Source organism: Plectropomus leopardus, chromosome 11, assembly GCF_008729295.1.
Source record: "Plectropomus leopardus isolate mb chromosome 11, YSFRI_Pleo_2.0, whole genome shotgun sequence".
In the NCBI taxonomy this organism is placed as follows: Eukaryota; Metazoa; Chordata; class Actinopteri; order Perciformes; family Serranidae; genus Plectropomus; species Plectropomus leopardus.
The window spans coordinates 26,287,299-26,305,751 of NC_056473.1; the positions used below are offsets into that span (position 1 = coordinate 26,287,299).

General features: G+C 42.9%; 1 protein-coding gene across 1 annotated transcript in view; it reads left to right on the forward strand.

Annotated features, from left to right (window-relative positions):
* The window catches only part of wwox (WW domain containing oxidoreductase), a 153,410-nt gene that overhangs the window by 46,098 nt on the left and 88,859 nt on the right, over positions 1 to 18,453 (forward strand). Inside the window, exons 7-8 of the mRNA XM_042495782.1 lie at positions 4,684 to 4,869; positions 8,628 to 8,892. Of these exons, the coding sequence (XP_042351716.1) occupies positions 4,684 to 4,869; positions 8,628 to 8,892 (451 nt within the window). The remainder of the gene's footprint in view (positions 1 to 4,683; positions 4,870 to 8,627; positions 8,893 to 18,453) is intronic.

Here is an 18,453-nt window from a genome sequence, read left to right on the forward strand (position 1 = left end):
TTAGGAAGATGAAAATTTGAAGTTTCAAGAATAGAGGAGCAGACAAAATGTAAGGCTCTGGCTGCGCTGAAGTCCTAACAAACTTTTTCATTCTACTTACTCAGAAAGAGAAGAAAAGAAAACTCAAGGATATAAATAAATCAGTAAAGTCAGAGTCTCTCATTCAGGCCGATCACTTTATTCATCACCATTACTTCCCGCACACTTAAAGGACATCCAAACTGTGTCTGATGGACACCATATGGACAAGGCCCCAGGAGTAAATGAGTGTATTTGTGTCGATTTGCTTGACATTGGTCGAACCAGACTTTATGACACTTATTTTGTGGTGGTCAGCTTTTACCGCATGTGTCTTGTGTCCCGTGGTCGGGTGCACAGTTGCTATTTTGGGGTCATGTATTCTGTCATCCATACTGCTCAGCCACCCGCAGGTGTCTAGGCTGGGGTGTGTGTGTGTTTGTGTGTGTGTGTGGGTGTTGGTGTCAGGGGAGCCCCTTGGGGAGAGGCAGGGCAGTCATTGCCCGTAGCAGCCCTGGGGCAGGGTATGGCCATCCAGGACACGTGTCTTGGGTCACAGCCAAACCTCACGTTGGCTTCCCTCTCCTTGTGTCCTATAGTTCCCTCCCGTATCTTACAGATATCCGTCCCATCCCCTCTGAAGTATATTAACCTCCCTTTAAGCCCGCTGTCCCAAGAAACCCGTCTCCTGGTTTTGTTTTTTTTACATATCCCTTTTGCAATTTGTTTATCTGCATCGGCCTCTCTCTCATGTTGTCTCTCAGTCTTTCTCAGTGTCTCTCTCTACCTCAGTATTTTGGCAAGGTTGTATTTCTTCATTAGCTGTGCTGTTGGGGGGGGGGGGTGGGGGGGTCCCAGGGGACGTCAGAGTACATTAATTCTCATCAGAAGGCGAACAGAGCAGAGTGGAGGCTGGGAGCTCTGAGCTGTGAATGGCACTGGGCAGCTGTCTGAGTCTACCACCACTCTATTACTGCACGTATGTCTTCAGGCATAACACACACAAGAGCACGCGCGCACGCACATGTGAATACATGCACGGACATGCAGACGCATACACACAGTTTTGTAAACACATAGAGACAAACACACTCATACACACACACACGCACAATAATGCTCCTGCAGCGTGTCATTGACAGGTGAAATGTAATCAGAGTCTTTTTCTTTTCCTTCTCTCGTTTCTCACTCCCTTGCTTTTAAGTGCTTTAGTCAGTGGCTTTCACGCTGCTTTGTGTTCCATTGACCCCGATTCTGCTTTAATTGCGTGTCCTTTGAAATGAAATTACCTGGATATTGATATTGTTGAATGCAGTGCAATTTCATTGGGATGTAATTGATGGAGGATGGTGCTGACAGAACGCCCCTAATACAATTTCTACTGAACGGTCCGTAATTAACACATGCAATTTGTTTTCACCTGTGACTTTTTTTTTTTTAAACGGCATTTATCCTGTTCTAATTTTAAGCGTATTATGTCTAATGGGTGGTCTGTATGAATACACGCAAGCCAGATCGCAGTAATCTTAGAAACACGGAAGTGTGGTGACCGTAACAATGTCAGCGACATGCAGCAAAGGGTCGAGGCCAGAATCGAACCCGCGGCTGTTGGGTGAGGATACAGCCTCTGTATATGGGGCGTCACTATATCCACTGAGCCACCAGGCGCCCCATCTTTAACATTTTTTAGGCTGAGGACCCCTAAGATGAAAGCAGGGTAAAGCAGGGACCCTCTACTACGTATATATAGAGTATCAAATCAAGTTGCATATTACATAAAATTGAGTATCACAAAGATAAGTTGCTTCAAAAGGCAAAATACGTTGGATAAAGTGAAAGTGTATTTTCAGAGATATTTTATTTTTTGACAAGAAGAAGATACTCTCAAAAAATTAACAAACAATAATTTGGTGGCCCTCTCGAAGTAACTCTGAGGACCCCACTGATGTTGAAGAAGCAGCAATTAGTCAATTGACAGTAGAACAATCGCCAACTGTTTTGATAATTTATTAATTGTTAAAGTACTTTGTCATGCAAACATGGCAGAAAATATTTCTTTCGGCCTCTCAGTTGTGGAGATTTCCTGTGTTTCTCTGTTTTATATAGTTTTAAAGTAAATAACTTTGGTTTTGGACTGACAAAACAAGACATTTAAAGATGTCACCCTGGACTATAAGAAACTGAGATGGACATTTTTCACATTTTCTTATATTTTATAGACCAAATAATTATTGATTACACGAGAAAATATGTCGGGCTGGGCCTTATATTGATATTATATGGATATTGTGAGACGAGACTCAATATCGTCTTAGATTTTGAATATCGTAATATCAGGACATTTCCTGGTTTTAAAAGCTGTATTACAGTAAAGTGATGTAATTTCCTGAATTTACCAGATTTTTCCATTATTTGCCTCTACCCACTTAGTCATTATATCCACATGGATATACATTGATTTTTTATCAGAAATTTCATTGCTTAAATATTTTTGTGAAAGCACCAATAACCAACTCTACAATATCACTGCAATATCAATATCAAGGTATTTGTTAAAAAAATACTATGAAATGTTGTTTTCTTCATATAGCACATCCCTATGAGAAAATAATCTGCAGATAAATCGATAATGAAAATGATGGTTAATTGCTGCTGTGGATGAGTGGCGTACACCTGTCCACATGTTTGTTGCCAGTGCCAGTTTTCCTGTTGCCAATAAAGTGCAGTGTTAATGACCAGCAGTCTGAGCCCAGCTCACACAGGCAATCTCTTCCTGCTGGCCCACATTATCATAGAGGTCAGGGGTCATACCCAGGGGGGTTATTTAAAGTAAATATATAAACTGATGTCTCCCTGTTTGGTAGTTAACACCCTCGTTTGACCAGCGCTGAGATTGCACAGTGCACACAGTGTTGTGTGAGATCTTAATGTGGAAAGAGGGACTGTGGTACGCGGCAATAGGCCTATTAAAGACATTCATTAGACCTGCGCTTATGAGAGAGGGACTAACTGGTGGGCAGTTGAATTAACAGGCCTTTTACATTACAAGCAGACTCACCAGAGGCCCATCGGAGCTGCGTGGGGGAAATCGCTCTACTGGCCAGAGAAAAAGTTGGGTTATTGGAGTTTTTGATCACAAATTTGTGATATGATTTGAATGACATACTGCATGTTTTTTTAATTGTGTAAGGTCTCAAAAGAGGACACGATTTTAAATCTAAGAGGTGTAACTGACATGAGTATTAGTTTAAAACAGCAGTTACAGTGAAAGGTTGGAAAATGAGGTCAAGAGTTCATGCCTGTGGTGTTATTGTGCAGCTTCGAGCCAGTGCATCACTAACAGACCCAAGAGTTTTGCCTTGTGTAGCACATTGTTACTGTACTTCACGCTCTATTAGACAGGGGAACACTGGGCCAAAAACAACCGTGTTTTGTTTTTTTTGTTCCAGTGCAGAACTTGACATCACAGCAACTGTGGTGCTTTATTCTTCTATCTTGTTTTATCAGGATGAAGTGCAGGTTACGAAGGTCATTTTTTTCCCTCTTCCCTCTACACGAGGTTATGTCTCCTTACCTTTTTGCATTTTAGCTGGAAATTTTAATATCTCACTGCTAGTATGTGCTCCGTTAATAACGTGCTGAGGTCGGCATTCTTCAAGTTGACTTGTGACTAGGTTTGTGCTCTTTAATGAACCTTGTGTGTTCGGAGGCCTGAAGGTGATCGTACAGTACACTCCTATGTAATAGCATGGGATGGCTCATTATAGCAAGGCATAACAATTCACACATTAATTTTCCAGCATCCAGTTTTTAATTAATCCAGTAGGCAGTCTTAAACACAGGGTACACAAATTGCCTTCGGCCTCATAATTAATTCTAATGGAAGAAATTAAAAATTGGTGGGGTGTGTTTGGATTGTTCGGCTGTGTTACTGTGGTTTCAAGCTCGCTGGAGCGACGCTGTCACCGACAAGGATCTCTCGCTGCCCTGACCAATCCAGCAATCTCCACTCACTGGCACGCGAGCAGGGAGTGTTACTCACTCGCCCACACAAAGTCTGCAAGGATGGAAATGCATTGCGTGTCTGTGTTAAACCGTTGTTTTTTATTGGCCCCTGAATTAAGTCATTTGTTTTTTTTTATAAATCATGCCTTGTGTGTGTATTTCCTTTGATCTGCTGTCTTCTGCTCAGCCTTTCCGAGTCGATGTGTTGGTGGGTTTGGTTACTCAGAGTAGTTACACATGGCCTGTATCAACACCCATTACTTCCACCACCCTTGTGTGTTGAAACGGTTTGAGATTGCTTTTCAATGTGTTGTTGCTCTTGGATTCCAGCCAGCTGTATTCAGTATCTACAGTACCTGTCGAGCCACGGGGACTTGCACTGGAAACCTCTGTATCATATCAGCATTACTGATGCTCTGTCTCTGTAGACCTCTAAAGTCTACCACACTGTGGAATAAGACACCCTGTTTCCTTTCTCTGCCTTTGCTTCTCACTATTCTGTCCTCTTTTTTTATTCCTCCTCCCTGTCTCTCCTTACTTCCTCTTCAGCCTAATATGGTATAAAAATCCCCTTTTTATGCAGCTGTGTCTTCTTTGCTTTCACTTATAATCAATAAACAATCAAATATGTTTTATTTTCTGCCTTCCCTCTCCCTGTAGGCCCGTGCATATACTGGTGTGTAATGCAGCAGTGTGCACTCAGCCCTGGAGCTTAACAGAGGACGGCCTGGAGTCCACCTTCCAGATCTGCCATCTAGGTCACTTCCTGCTTGTCCAATGCCTACAGGACGTGCTGCGCCGCTCGGCCCCCGCCCGCGTTGTTGTGGTATCTTCTGAGTCCCACAGGTAAAGGCAGTAAACCAGGCATGTAAAAAGTATTAGTTCATCTACAGGGTCTCGAGAGAAGACTATTCAATAAAGCTTATAGAATTTAAAATTGCCTGTTTTTTTGGCTGTTTTAATAAGTAATAAGCAATACCTGTGCATTTATTTAGGGTGGAATGCACACCTTGATTAATTCTTAATAAAGATGTGCTAAGAACAAAGGATCATTCGCCACGGGTTACTTTTAACTCATATTGAATTGGTTTTATGCATCATTAATGAAAAACGTGATAATGCCAGACCAATTCCACGGTGAAATTATTACCTGTTCCTTGTTGCATGTGGTAACGTTAAATTAAGTTATGATTAAATCTTGGGTGCATTCAGATTCAGACTCTTAGATTCAGACAACTTTATTATCCCAGAAGGGCAAACCTTCAGGTTTTAGAAGTATAAGGATTTTTACCAATAATGATACATGGATGACTAAACAACAGAAAAAATGTCTAGACTTGGCTATTTAGTACAGGGTATTAAACCCTGTAATTTCTGTAATTTGTGAATATTACTAACACACCTACAAATGATCTCAAATATTACTGATTTTATTTTGAATCAGGGTAACTCAGCCCTTTTCCATACACATCTGCTCACTTGGCTTGACTCGGTTTGACTTGTTGTGTCAATGATAATGATGAGAAATAGAAATGGAAACAATTACAAAACAAAAATCACTACTCATACCAATAAGAGTGAATACAATTCAAAGAATATAAGCAGTGAACACAGAAATGAAAGCAATAATAATAGAATTAAACACTATTACACTAGTTGCTCCATTAGTGAGTTTACAAACATGATATTATATCAATCGCACTGTTATATTGTTTATTATCAATACAGTTTAAGTTGGATTTAGCCCCTGTGACTTGGGCTTCTTTTAAAATTGCAGAATTGCATAAATTAAACTGGTTTAAGCTCGAACACTGGACCGGACCAGCAAAACTGAAAATTGACTCAACTCTAGTTGCCATAATGTAAATCAGCCTCCCTGGCAGAAGGGTTAGGGTATGGGATATTGTTGAGAGCCACACTGTTGTTTGCCTTATATTCAGTTAACAGTCACAGTTCAGCCATACTGAAGTCAAACTAGTCCAACAACTCTTCAGCTCCAGTCGTGCAGTTACAGCCGCTACACTGGCAAGTTTTCTCCACAAACTGATAGCTCAGACTTAATGCATATTGTCAAACATGACAGCCTCACTCACTGAAAACTCATTTCCCTCCACACGCTGTCACTATGAATTAAACGTATCATCAACATGATGGATGGACTTATCAGCTAAAATTAACTTTGATCAAGTATCTGCTCCTTTCTGTCTGACCCCCTGACTCAGCCCCTTTCTCCCCTCTCTTCCCTCCTTCTGCCTTTTCTTGTTTTTCACGTCTGTCTTTTTTGTTAACTCCACTCCAAAGGCCTCTGTTTTCCCTGTCATACAGCAGACAGGCATGGTGTCTCGTACTGATCTGTGAGCCCGAGCCCTCAGCCATGTGTTTCAGAGTCAGTGAGCGTGTGTGTGTGTGTGTGTGTGTGTGTGTGCGACATTGATCCAGTCTTCAGTCAGTCAGACGGCCAAGCAGAGTGATTGATTGGAGCTCGGCAGAGTGACCTGAGACAAGGAGAACATACGCAGAGTTATTCTAGCAGATCAAGCAGCAGCAATATTACAGGGGCCCTCGTATGAGTTATGTTATACAGAGCGCCATGCATGAGAGGACAGGAGCAGCAGAGTGGATGGTCTGACACTCAGATTCACTCGGGGGTCACGCTGCTATTACATGCTGTAGGAAAAGCAAGAGGAAGAGAGGGTAGGAAAAGCTTATTGAAAGAAAGCATGTCATGAAGGGAGTATTGACAGGATTTGATTGAAGCAAGACTTGCCTACACAGTAAGAACAAGTGAGGTCACACAAGTTTTGATGGTGTGAAAACTGGACTGCTGTTTGAACGGTGTGTACGATCACATGTACAGGGTTCCCACGGTCATGGGAAATCTGGAAAAGTCATAGAATTTCACAATTACATTTCCCAGGCCTGGAAAGCGATGACATTATCAGACGTTTTGGGAAAAAACATGGAATTTTTTTTGTATATAATGACATTTTTACTGTAGTCTTCCTTGGATAGCCTTGATAGCCTAACCAACACAATGGCTAATTAATATCTGAAGCTATTGACGTAACTTAGCTTTAATGGAGTGACCCATGGATGACATTTTTCTGTAGGCCAACCTGGAAGCTAATGTTTGTGTTAAACATGTGTTTATGATCCTTGCACATTTTATTCACCAAAATAATCTTCACAAATGATCGCCACTTTCAGGAAACGAAAGACAAAGTTTGGAAATTTTTGTGAGTGAAAATAGGTGGGAACCCACCCAGTATAAAGTGCAAGGCAAGAATGGTCAGGTATCCTTTTCACTCTTTGCCCTACAGCTCCCTCTCTCTCCTCCTCTGCCTCCCTGACAAATACACTCACCTTTCCTTCTCTCCTCTACGCGGCTTTAACCCCTTCAAAGAGGGCTTAGGCAGGACCAGAGAGAGTCAGTTACACACCGACACAGACTAGAGGGAGGGGAAAAAGGAGTGAAAATAGACAATATCTCATATTACATCTTCCATTCTGTCCACCTCATTCCAGACCTATATTACATCTATTGAAGTCGTTCCCTTTTTTGTTTGTGTTATTTTCAGTTTTCGCTGATTTCCCGTTTATTCACTTAGCTTCCCCTCACAAGCAGTGTGTGACCCCTGACCTAGCAGCATATTGTATTCCCTAAGCTCCTTGTCCGCTGGTAAAGCGTTGACCTATAAGGGACAGGGGTGGGAGAGATGGACATACGGGTAATGGCTAGACACTTTATCAGTTTCCACCACCGGGGCTTACTGTGGAATTGGCGCTGTACAGGTTTACTTTGCCCTACTACCGCATCAGATCTGGTCAGACAAGGGGAGATAAAATCCTTAATGAAATTACCTCTGACAGATCTAAGCTGCAGCTCTTGTTCTGTACTTTTATGTATAGAGAGGATATTTTAATTTACCACGTCTATATTTTATTATACAATATGTTTGAGTCATGGGGCAGGGTTATTGCATTTATTTGTGTTCAGTTTTAAACAGGCACAACTTCAGTATAACATGAACAAATTTTGGGGGAGAAAACTGCATTTGGTGCTCAAGCAATTGATTTATCAACCTCTACTTGCTAAAGTAGTTATGAAGTTGCAGCACATGAAATGAAAAGCCTGCAGATGTTGTAATTTAGCCAAGCAAGGATGTTGCGGAAGGCGACAGTAAACAAGAGGCAGCGAGCTTGTAAAATCACAACAAGGAAACCAGGTGACACTTTGATTGGTTGTTTTCTAATGACTGGATTAATATGTAGGATGTGTTCCCCCAGTTTGGAGCCTACGTCTCCTTCTCCCACGCATACACAGACACACAGGGAGTGTGATTTTCGTGCCCGTGTATTGTGATGTTACTGCGTGACTGCATAATAACACAACGAGTAGTGTAATGTTTAAGGGGCCTTGTCAAACATCTGGAGTTTAACAGCTCTGTCGCAGGCAATTAAAGAACATCATGTCACGTCTTTGATTTGTATGCAGCCGGCACCACACATCTGCCAGAAGAAAGACCACACACACACACACACACACACACACACACACACACACACACGCACTCTAACTACTCTCGATCTGGACTATGTTTCAGGTTCACAGACCTGTTAGACTCGTGTGCCAAAGTGGACTTGGCCCTGCTGTCTCCTGCAAAGAAAGATTACTGGTCCATGCTGGCTTACAATCGGGCCAAACTCTGCAACATCCTCTTCAGTAACGAGCTTCACCGCCGCCTTTCGCCTCACGGTGTCACCTCCAGCGCAGTGCATCCTGGGAACATGATGTACACCTCCATTCACCGGAGCTGGTGGCTGATGACCTTTCTCTTCACTCTGGCCAGACCTTTCACCAAGTCTATGGTAAGTGACAACACTAGTTTTGAGTTTTATCTAATTGTGTGAGTGCACAAACTGCAGCACAATCTGACCCGAACGTTTGGTAACTTTTGATTTCACCGGAGCTGCTCTGAAGCTAATTATAAGTATCATGCAAGGAATGTCAGTATATTCACCACGCAGTATTACTGTCTTCTTGTTTAAGTCTGATGTGTCCCTTAGTCAGCGTATATATTTGTCTTGGCACGTTCCTGGGAGAGAGGAGAGGAAAAGGATGGAGAGGGGTTGATCTGCTGAGTGCTGAGGGCTCAGGGAGAGAGTCTGGGTTTCACAGATAGAGAGATAGTCTGTGGTTTGTTTTCCTCTTCCTCCTGTCACTGTTTATTTAACTCTGAGAGGCAGTCCCCCTATCCTCTCGCAAGGGTAGGCGATATTCCAGATCCTGTGTACCGCGACTATTAGGTTACTGTAAATGCACTGCACAAACTCAAGTCTCTGCTCCTGTGCAGTCCGGAGAACTAAGATAATAAGCTCTCTGTCAAGTATGTTTTTGCCATCTACCCCTCTCCCATCAGGAGAACCTATTACCAGATATTTTCAGATGCATTATCTTAAGTTCTGAGTTATATTAGCAGGGTGACTCAACCTGTCTGAGAACAGCAGAGATACAGTAAAGACATTACGTCCTCACAGGCTGTTTTCGAGCGAAAGGAGGCCAGGTGCTGTGCCAGAGGGATCTGTGGTTTATATCTGTTTACAAGTTTAACTTTGAACAATAAAACCCAATCCCCTCAGAGAATTGACACTCCTCTGTGATGCTGGTGGAAGTTAACGTGCCCCTTTGACCCTTGGAGCTGTGTTATTGGGTTAACAGCTCCTGGTAGGGTTGCCCTTTGGTAAAGTGGACCCAGGTAAGAGGCTCAAGACACAGAATGTCATTCTTTGGTGGGGAAAGGGGCAAAGGTGGTGCAAGAGGTATGGCTGTATGTTTAGTTGGGCTCACCTCTAAACGCAGCACTGGCGCCAGAGCCAGACTACAGCATACAGACAGGACAGGAGACAGGAGCTGGTCAAGTGAGGAGGAACGAAGCTGAGCAGCATTGTGTTGTGGTTTTCCTCTGATTTGAGAGCGTGGCCTCTATTCATTTGGGTTTTGCAGAGACAGGAGACTTCCCTGTTTTATTTCTGTGCACTGAACGATGCTTAGAGTGTTCAGCTTTCTGCTTTTGGTCACTGGCTGGTAAATGGTGACTTTATTGCCCATTTCCACTGCATGGTACAGCACAGCATGACACAGCATGGATCAACTCAGCTCGACTCGCTCCGTTATGGATTTCCATTAGCAAAAGTTGTGGATAGTAACTAGTGCTTTTTTTTGTACCACCTCAATTGAGTTTCAAACTCTTCAAAAGTTGAGCGGATCATCTGAAAATTTGACAATTCCTCTGTCAGATCATGGACTATCACCTCCCAGAAATCCCTCATACACGGCCTCTCCCACGTATAAGGAGCTTGCCTTTCCATTATCGCTCGCATAACACGCCTACGTCGCCTTGGATTTGAAATAATGACAGCTAGTGCGGTGGCTGCAGTAGAAATTAACCTGCTAATGTTTTGAACATCCATCACCATGCTTTTTGGAATATTATCCTGAGAGGAGAAGTCGCATAACAAAACATCACTCAGTGGAAACGCAGTCATCTCGCAATTGTGTTTTATTGACATTTTGAAAATATTGCTTAATTTTTGTGCAAATCTGTAATGGAAACCTGCCTAATGGCATCCAGTTAGATAATGTTAGTAAAATGTACCACTAAAGTTTCCTCTCAATGCAATAACCTTTCAGAGTGGCAACTGTTGGTAAGATGCATCTGCTATGGATGTAAAATAAATTTCTGCATGAGAGTGTTCACAGCACATGTGTGTGCTTGTAAGGTGAGGTTAGGTGCCTGAGGTTAATGTCCTCACACACCTTGGATATAAGCGATAAAATCCAACACTGTGATTTATCTTAGTCTCTATTGTGTCCTCTGCTCTGTAAGACTTTTCAATTGATAGCAGCTCTCTACCCTTTAGGCTCCACGGCCTCCTAATATATGCTTTAGTTTGACTATTACATCTTTCCATTAGCTACTCTTCATACTTTATCAATTTAGTGTTTGCACTGAAGGGAAAATGTGATGTGTTGAAAGGCAACGTGCTGGAGTTTTAGTGAAGCGTTATTCTGATCCATCATGTTTGACAGACACAAGGCCCCAGGCCGTCATTTGTCTCTCCTCCTTTTGACATGGGATGAGAGATGAGAGGAACTGCTCCTCAGCACCTTTCACAAAATGCCAAGACGAACATTTCCTTAATTTCTGTCACAAAACACTCACCCTCTGTAACATTTTTCTTTTTCATCACTTGCTGTCTTGTTTCAATCTTCAAACCTGGTTGGCGTCACTTTAAGCTGGACCGAAAATTTGTTAAACATGCTTATTAATCGGATGATTTGGAAGTGCACCCTAGAGTGGATGACACTTCTGTGTGCTTTGTGCGTTTGAGAGAAGGGCGTGTTAACGTTTTGGATGCGAGCGCACAGATGCAATTAGCAGAGCGTTTTCTTCCTCCAGAACGGGGCTTCGGCTCTTTCTACACGTGGTTAATTAAACGTAGTGTAGATGTTAGTAAATATTAAAGGACAAAGGTAGAGCTAGTAATTAAATTCTGGTGTGCTGACACAGCGATTAGCTAAAACTCGTGTCTGATAAAGGCCACACACACAGACACGTAGCCTTACACACAGACACACACAGATACAGAGGCACACCCTTAAGCTGAGCATTTGCTCTTATTTAAATCTGGGGTTGATAAGGCCCCTGAAAGTGTATCCTCTTTAAAATCCCACTCCTCACTCCTTCTGCCCCCACATTAAGGGCTTAATAAAACAGTGATATTATTTCAGTTATTGGTTGCAGGGATATGAAGATGGTATCGCTTTAATTGCTTGCGTACGCTTGCGGGATCCATGGAGATTGTTCTGGGATGCAAACATAAGCAGAATGTCGACTCCAAAAAACAATCACAAAGCCCCCGTGTGTGTTCTTGCGCAAATAACCAGCCTCTCATTTAAAACACAGGTTTGATTTATAGGAGCACAGGTGGAGTGATATACAGTTGCCCTACATGGGGAGAAACACACTTTCACACACATGAATTCACAATATGGAGACTACAGGAACACCTGCAGCTACATGTGCTCCCAGATCTTTAATTTGATTATTGTAGTAAAAGGGAGGGAATGTCATGTCAGGCCACAAGCTCTGCCTTGGTCATCCAATCATGTCCAAGCTTTTCCTCCCTCATTAATTGTGCGTCATGCTCTAATATTTTATCAGCTCTTCACTTTTATCTATTTTGCTACCGCATTTTGATCGCGCTTTACCAAAAATATATTTTGACTTCCTCAGTTTTGCATCCTTTGTGTTGTGGCTTCTACTTAAGGCAAAGAAACTTCTCTATTAGCAGGGAGCACAGCCCACTCTGCTATTGATGTACAGAGCTGATTCTATTTTGCTGAGTTGAGAAAGGCATCTATAAAGAGCCATGACATTTTAATCAGCCAAACTATCTCTCACTAACATCATGTTCCCCTCCCCGCGCCTTGATCTACTTATCAGAGATTGTGCGACCAGGCCTGTAACTCCTGTTTCTTTAATTCAGCGTGTTTAGAGTGGGAGTTTTCCCTGTGTCCTTTGGTGTGATTATCAGCGCTGAATGATCTGGCCCGCAGTGGTGTGTGCTGCATGTGTATGTGCCCGGATATGCGTGTGTGTTTGAGAACGAGACTAAGCAGAAGAAAAAAAAAAAAAAAAACAGCAGTTATCGCAGTTCTGTTTAATGCTCGAAATTTGATTGACACAGATTTTTTGGTTGATTTATTTGATGTAGGATAGTATTTCAGGATAGGATTTGAGGCCTTTGACTGTGTGCTGTAAAAGTTATTAGACAGTACACTTTGAACCAAAACATTTTAACAGCACAGAATGAGTTTCGGTGACTGTTGCAGTTATGAGTTGGGCTGTAACCTTTTGTGAAGTTGTCACTGTCTTGTCACGCTGTAACGCTGACCCTGTGACATTTTGTTGACTGACTGATTGCTCCCTCAAGATCAGTGTACCCTCAGGCTCTGAGCAGCTGTGCTCAGCCTATACTCATCTAATCTATACCTTAACTATAGGCACAGACAGTGCTGAGCTGAATGGAGATCAGTGTGGGCAGTGGCTCCAGTACCTCATCATCCACCATAATGGATAGAAAGAGGGGAGGGGGGTATTGTGGGCTCAGGCCTAAGAGGCTCCGCTGGTCCAATCAGACACCTCAGTCCCCCCAGGGGCTGGTTTCATCAGTGCTCTCGCCTAGTCCCATGCTTCTTAGCGTTTTAGTGTGATTATTTTACCCAGGATCCTGCCTCGGGCACCAGGCCACCTTTTTACATATGCACAGGCTGAACTTTTGACCAGGCACCAGCAGTCAGGACTGTATTAGAGAAACGGTTGTTCAGTCAGGAGTAGTGGGACCGCTGGTGCCTCCTCTGCTGAGCCTACTGTGACCAGGAGCTCCTGCACCTCGGGGGTTAACCCCAGAGACAGGCCTTGCAACGAAGACATCAGCATATAACAGACGTACAGTGAGGCTGTGAGCACAGCCGCCACTTTTACCTCAGTGTTCTTATCAGTTTCTCCCCCGCAGACAGACGTAAGGTCAGGTGCTCTATCTGCTGTCTGGTGTAGCACACAGACGCAGTGGCTCTGCTGCACACCCAGGCAACCTGTGTGTGTGTGCTCCGGTGTTGTGTGTGGTGCTCAACCATGTGGAAAGAAAGAGGAGCAGAGGTCCCAATCTCCCCACCAGCCCCCCCTTCTCCTCTGTGGGGTTAGATGAGCTGCCAGGCCCTTGTAATAGAGTCCTCTTGGATGATTAGGAGCTACACAGGAGGGGGGTCAGCTCCAGCCTGACTGGAGACACTGTATGTTTCTCCTCAGTGGTGTAGATAGAATATTACACAATATGCCAATTGGTATGAAGTTCACATAGAGAGAGTCGACTTCTCTGATGATGCACTGATTTCCTTCAGAGGCCATGCTTTAGATCATTTTTTAGGAAGTTGATTTGATGAACGTGATATTCTGCCAGACATTCCCTGCTGTGCTGCTGCAATACATATCGAGAGAGAGACATAGTGGGGAAGAGAGCGAGAGACATGGAAGGAGAGAGAGAGACAGAGGGGGAGAAGATGTGTTGGTGTGGGGATGGATAAAAGCATACAATCCCATTTGGCTGTATTGACATGTGTGTTCCTGCCCAATCCTGTTACTGGGATTATTGTCCACGGAGATACCATTTCATTAAAGAAAACACACACACACACACACACACACATGCACATGTGCACATGCACACGCATGCACACACAAGCACACACACACACACACACACACGCACACACACACACACACAGTGGGTGAACAGAGATGGCCTGAGGCCTGGTTATGTGGTCCATTGCACAGGGAAACTGTGTAAATGGTTTATTGTGGATGAGTTGATGTGATGGAGAGCGTGTCTAGATCAATAAAGAACCAATCAAATGCTGACAGTCTGCTACTGTATGCAGTCAGTCATTCACCCCTCCTGCCTGCGTACAGTTATACAACATGAGTGTGAAGGAGGTAAGAACAATATATGTGTTGAAAGCCGAAGTTGAGGAAGAAAGTATTTTTTTTTTAAATCAAACTCATAAAAATGCTTAATTCTGCAATATATTATCTTGTTTGTAATGCTGCTTTTTTAAAGATACACACTACACTTTTTTAAGATATACTTTTTTTGCACAGTGCATTTTAATTTTAACCTCTTTATAGGATGTATTTCTGCGATAGATTTTGACAGTTTTGTTTGTGAAGAAACGTTACTTAAAGCCTCAACCGCATCCTCCCCGCTCCTCCAGCTCCAGACACCTCAGGGAGGCCATTAGGACGTCTCCCAAGCCTTGGTTGTCTGAGTCTGGGCTGAGTCTGAGCTGGGGCTGGGCTAAATTACCCCAGAGCCACAGGTCAGAGCCAGCTAGACCCTCACTGCCAAGGGACTCTCTCTCTAATAGAAGGGATCAGAACAGGCCAAAGAGCCAGAAACTGACCTGGCCAGAGACATTCGCACTCACTTACCCTCCACTCTTCCACATTGCCTCCTTCACCCTTCGTCTGTTTTACCTTTAGAGCTTCAGAGCTTTTCTCCTGTGTCCCTCAGAGAGGAGATAGATGTAACCTATCACCCCTACCTCACCCATCCACTCCTACTGCTTTCTTGCCACTGACCCCCCCCCACAACTCAGCACACACAAACACACACCCCGCTCCCTCCCCTCTTTGTTGTGACATGGAGCTGATGGACTATTTTTCAAATTGATTTCAAAAATGTACATAAGCAGCCGATCCCCTAGCCCAGATTACCTATTGATTTTTAATATGAAAAGCTCATTATATAAGCAGGAACTGCAACACAAAAAGCTAGCCAACCTTTGCATAAATCCTTTAATTGAATTTCCAGAGCCCGTGGTTCTACATTTTTTAATTAAATCCATTTCTTTTTTTAAGGGTTGCTGTGTAATTTGCATGCTGTGAAGTGGGTGCTGTCCCAGATAAAGTGCCATTGATCCTTATTAAGGCTCACCTCTGGGCTCGCTGAAAACCAACCGCAGAAATTAAATGTGCTCATGGTGCATACACTTATTGCCCGCATGATAGGATTAGAGGCAGAGGGAGAGAGAGAGAGAGGGAAGGAGGGAGATAGAGATGGAGAGAGAAGGAGTGATGGGGTAAGGGGAGGGGGGGTTATTATTAATAGTTGTTCATATTAATGTAATATTTCACCTTTCCTCCTCTGGGGTGAGATTGTAAAGAGCTTGTTTATAAATACAGCCGGGTGCGGATATTGTTTGGGTTTCTCATCAAACACACTGTGGTCTGATGTCGCGGTGTCGCAGGTCGCTGTGATTTCACAGTTTGAAGGTAGCATTTAAATCTGTCACTGACACTTTATTTTGTTTCAAATGAGGACAAATGCTCCTGATCATGTGATCGCGTGTAAATGAAGCCAATGATCATATCTCTCATTGATCTTCAGGAGGTCACGGTCTGCAATCTGTCTAAGTAGAGGGTGTTTAACTATCTATTTAGATTAAATGATACTTAATTTTCTTGTCCTTACCCTACTTAGTATCAGGTAACCAAGAGTGTGCGAGCAGTGATTTTTATCCTGCGTTTGTGCTCTGTGATAGCTGGTAACGCAGGCCTCTCCTGCCTTGTCTTCCTGTGTGGCTATATGCAGACGGTGGAGTAAATCAATAGGGATTAACCTGTGACCCAAGCCACATACTTATAGCCCAGTCCTCGCTGCTCACACATCTCTCATCAGTTTCACTTAAACACTGCACCTCACTCAATAAGGCACCGCACGCTAATTCGTTTCAAAGATGGAGAGGCCCCTATCACAGACGCACAAACACACACTTACTCTTACATGCTCATAGACATAAAACAAAATAAAGTTACACATTCACATAATTGCAGGGCATAAGCATCGAAAATGTCAAAACAGAAGTCAAAAGAAACAAAAATGACAAAAAAACCCCAAAAAAGTCAAGAGATTTTTTCATGTTAGTGTGTGTATAGATTAAATTCACAATGAGTCAATGAGATTAGGACTGCAGCTCAAAGATTTTTAGTTTAGTATCATAAACAGATAAGAAACATTCACATTGAAGATGCTTGAATGGGTGAATTTTGGCATTTTTATTTATAAGATTACTTCAACGATTGATTGATTATCAAAATGGTTGCTGATAATTTTTTTGATCAATTTAATTATTTAATTAATTAATAATTAATTGATTTTAAAGAGAAATAGGAATAACAGAAACATGGCATAAAGCCCTGCAGCAGTTTTAGATGCCACCAGAGGTTAGTGAGAAAATGTTTTTGTTTTAGGCCTAATTTGGGGTGAACTGACCCCTTAAGATCGTGTTGAAACAGCTTTCACTGGGGTCTTCACATCTGGCAGCCCAAAAATAAATGTCAGAAGGTGGAACTTTTAATTCAGTCAGTTAACGTTTACTTTAGATATAGTGAGGTCAAGAAAAGAGGACCGGTGTTGCAAAGACCCAATTTAGTCTAAAAGTCTCATAATTGTGGAGGCTTTTTCTGATGCACAAACACACTTGCATTCTCTCCTTTTCTCCGTCTTCCTCTTGAAATATTGACATCGGCTGACTGATTGGTCTGATGTCTCTCTATCTTTTGTGTACTTGTCCACGTGAAAACGTGTGTGTATGGCGTGCACATGATGTGTGTGTGTGTGTGTGTGTGTGTGTGTGTGTGTGTGTGTGTGTGTGTGTGTGTTGTGTGTGTGTGTGTGTGTGTGTGTGTGTGTGTGTGTTTGAGCAGTGCAGTGTCAGCAGCATGTGCTGCAAGTATTGACCCAGGCCTGTCCTCTGCTCTGACTGGCTCTTGTCCCTAACTTGTCATCTCTCTCTCTCTCTCTCTCTCTCTCTCTCTCTCTCTCTCTCTCTCTCTCTGTCCATCTCTTTGTCTGGTGGTAGTGACTTTATCAATGTTTTGGCACCTTTTTATAGTCATTGCTAATTTTTAAACAACTTTCAAAAAAATGTATTTGTCAAATTTGTCCTGTATTTAACTGTCCAATCTGCGTTTCTTTCATCGTAGCATTATTCTCCATTACATACTTTGCATTAAAACACATTCATCTGATAGGGGTTAGAGATATGAATGATCTCAGTAATGCACAGACTAGTACATGCGAGCTCAGCAATGCTTTTAACCCACAAACAGGTTCACATAATGCTCGTCACTGAGTGACGCTGGAAGGTCAAATCACGCACAGAGGAGGGTGTCCTTTTCTCATGGGACAAACCTAAATATGAAGAACGTCTCACCTCTCTTTCCCCTGATTGTATAAACAGACTGATGATTCATTTCCTGTATTTTGCTTCTTTTTTTTCTATTTTCGCTTTCTATAATCACCCCATCACTTATACCACTCTCTCTTCCACTCTTTCTTTTAGTGCATCTCTCTCTCGCAGGTGGATAAAAACACACACAGTAGCTATTCTCTGACGTGTGTGTGTGCGTGTGTGTCTGTCTGTCTGTGTGTGTGTGTGTGTGTGTGTGTGTGTGTGTGTGTGTGTGTGTGTGTGTGTGGTGTGTGTGTGTGTGTGTGTGGTGGGGTGCCGTCCAGAAACAAAAGGCTTTGATTTCCCTCATTTCATTTCATAATCCAATCAATCAGACTAAAGCAGCTTGGTTCCTTTTCTGTCCTCCCCTAACCAACCAAGCATACATATTTACACACACACACATGCGGAGCAAATGCATGTGGAGCAGGTCTTTCCAGTAGTGGGGACCCCCCCCCGGGGTTAGACCACTCTATGTGTTATTGATTGCATCGCTGTTGCATGTTGTGCTCAATCATGTGTTCCATGCGTCTGCCGTTGTCCTCTCCCACCTGGCCCATTAGATTAGGCTAATG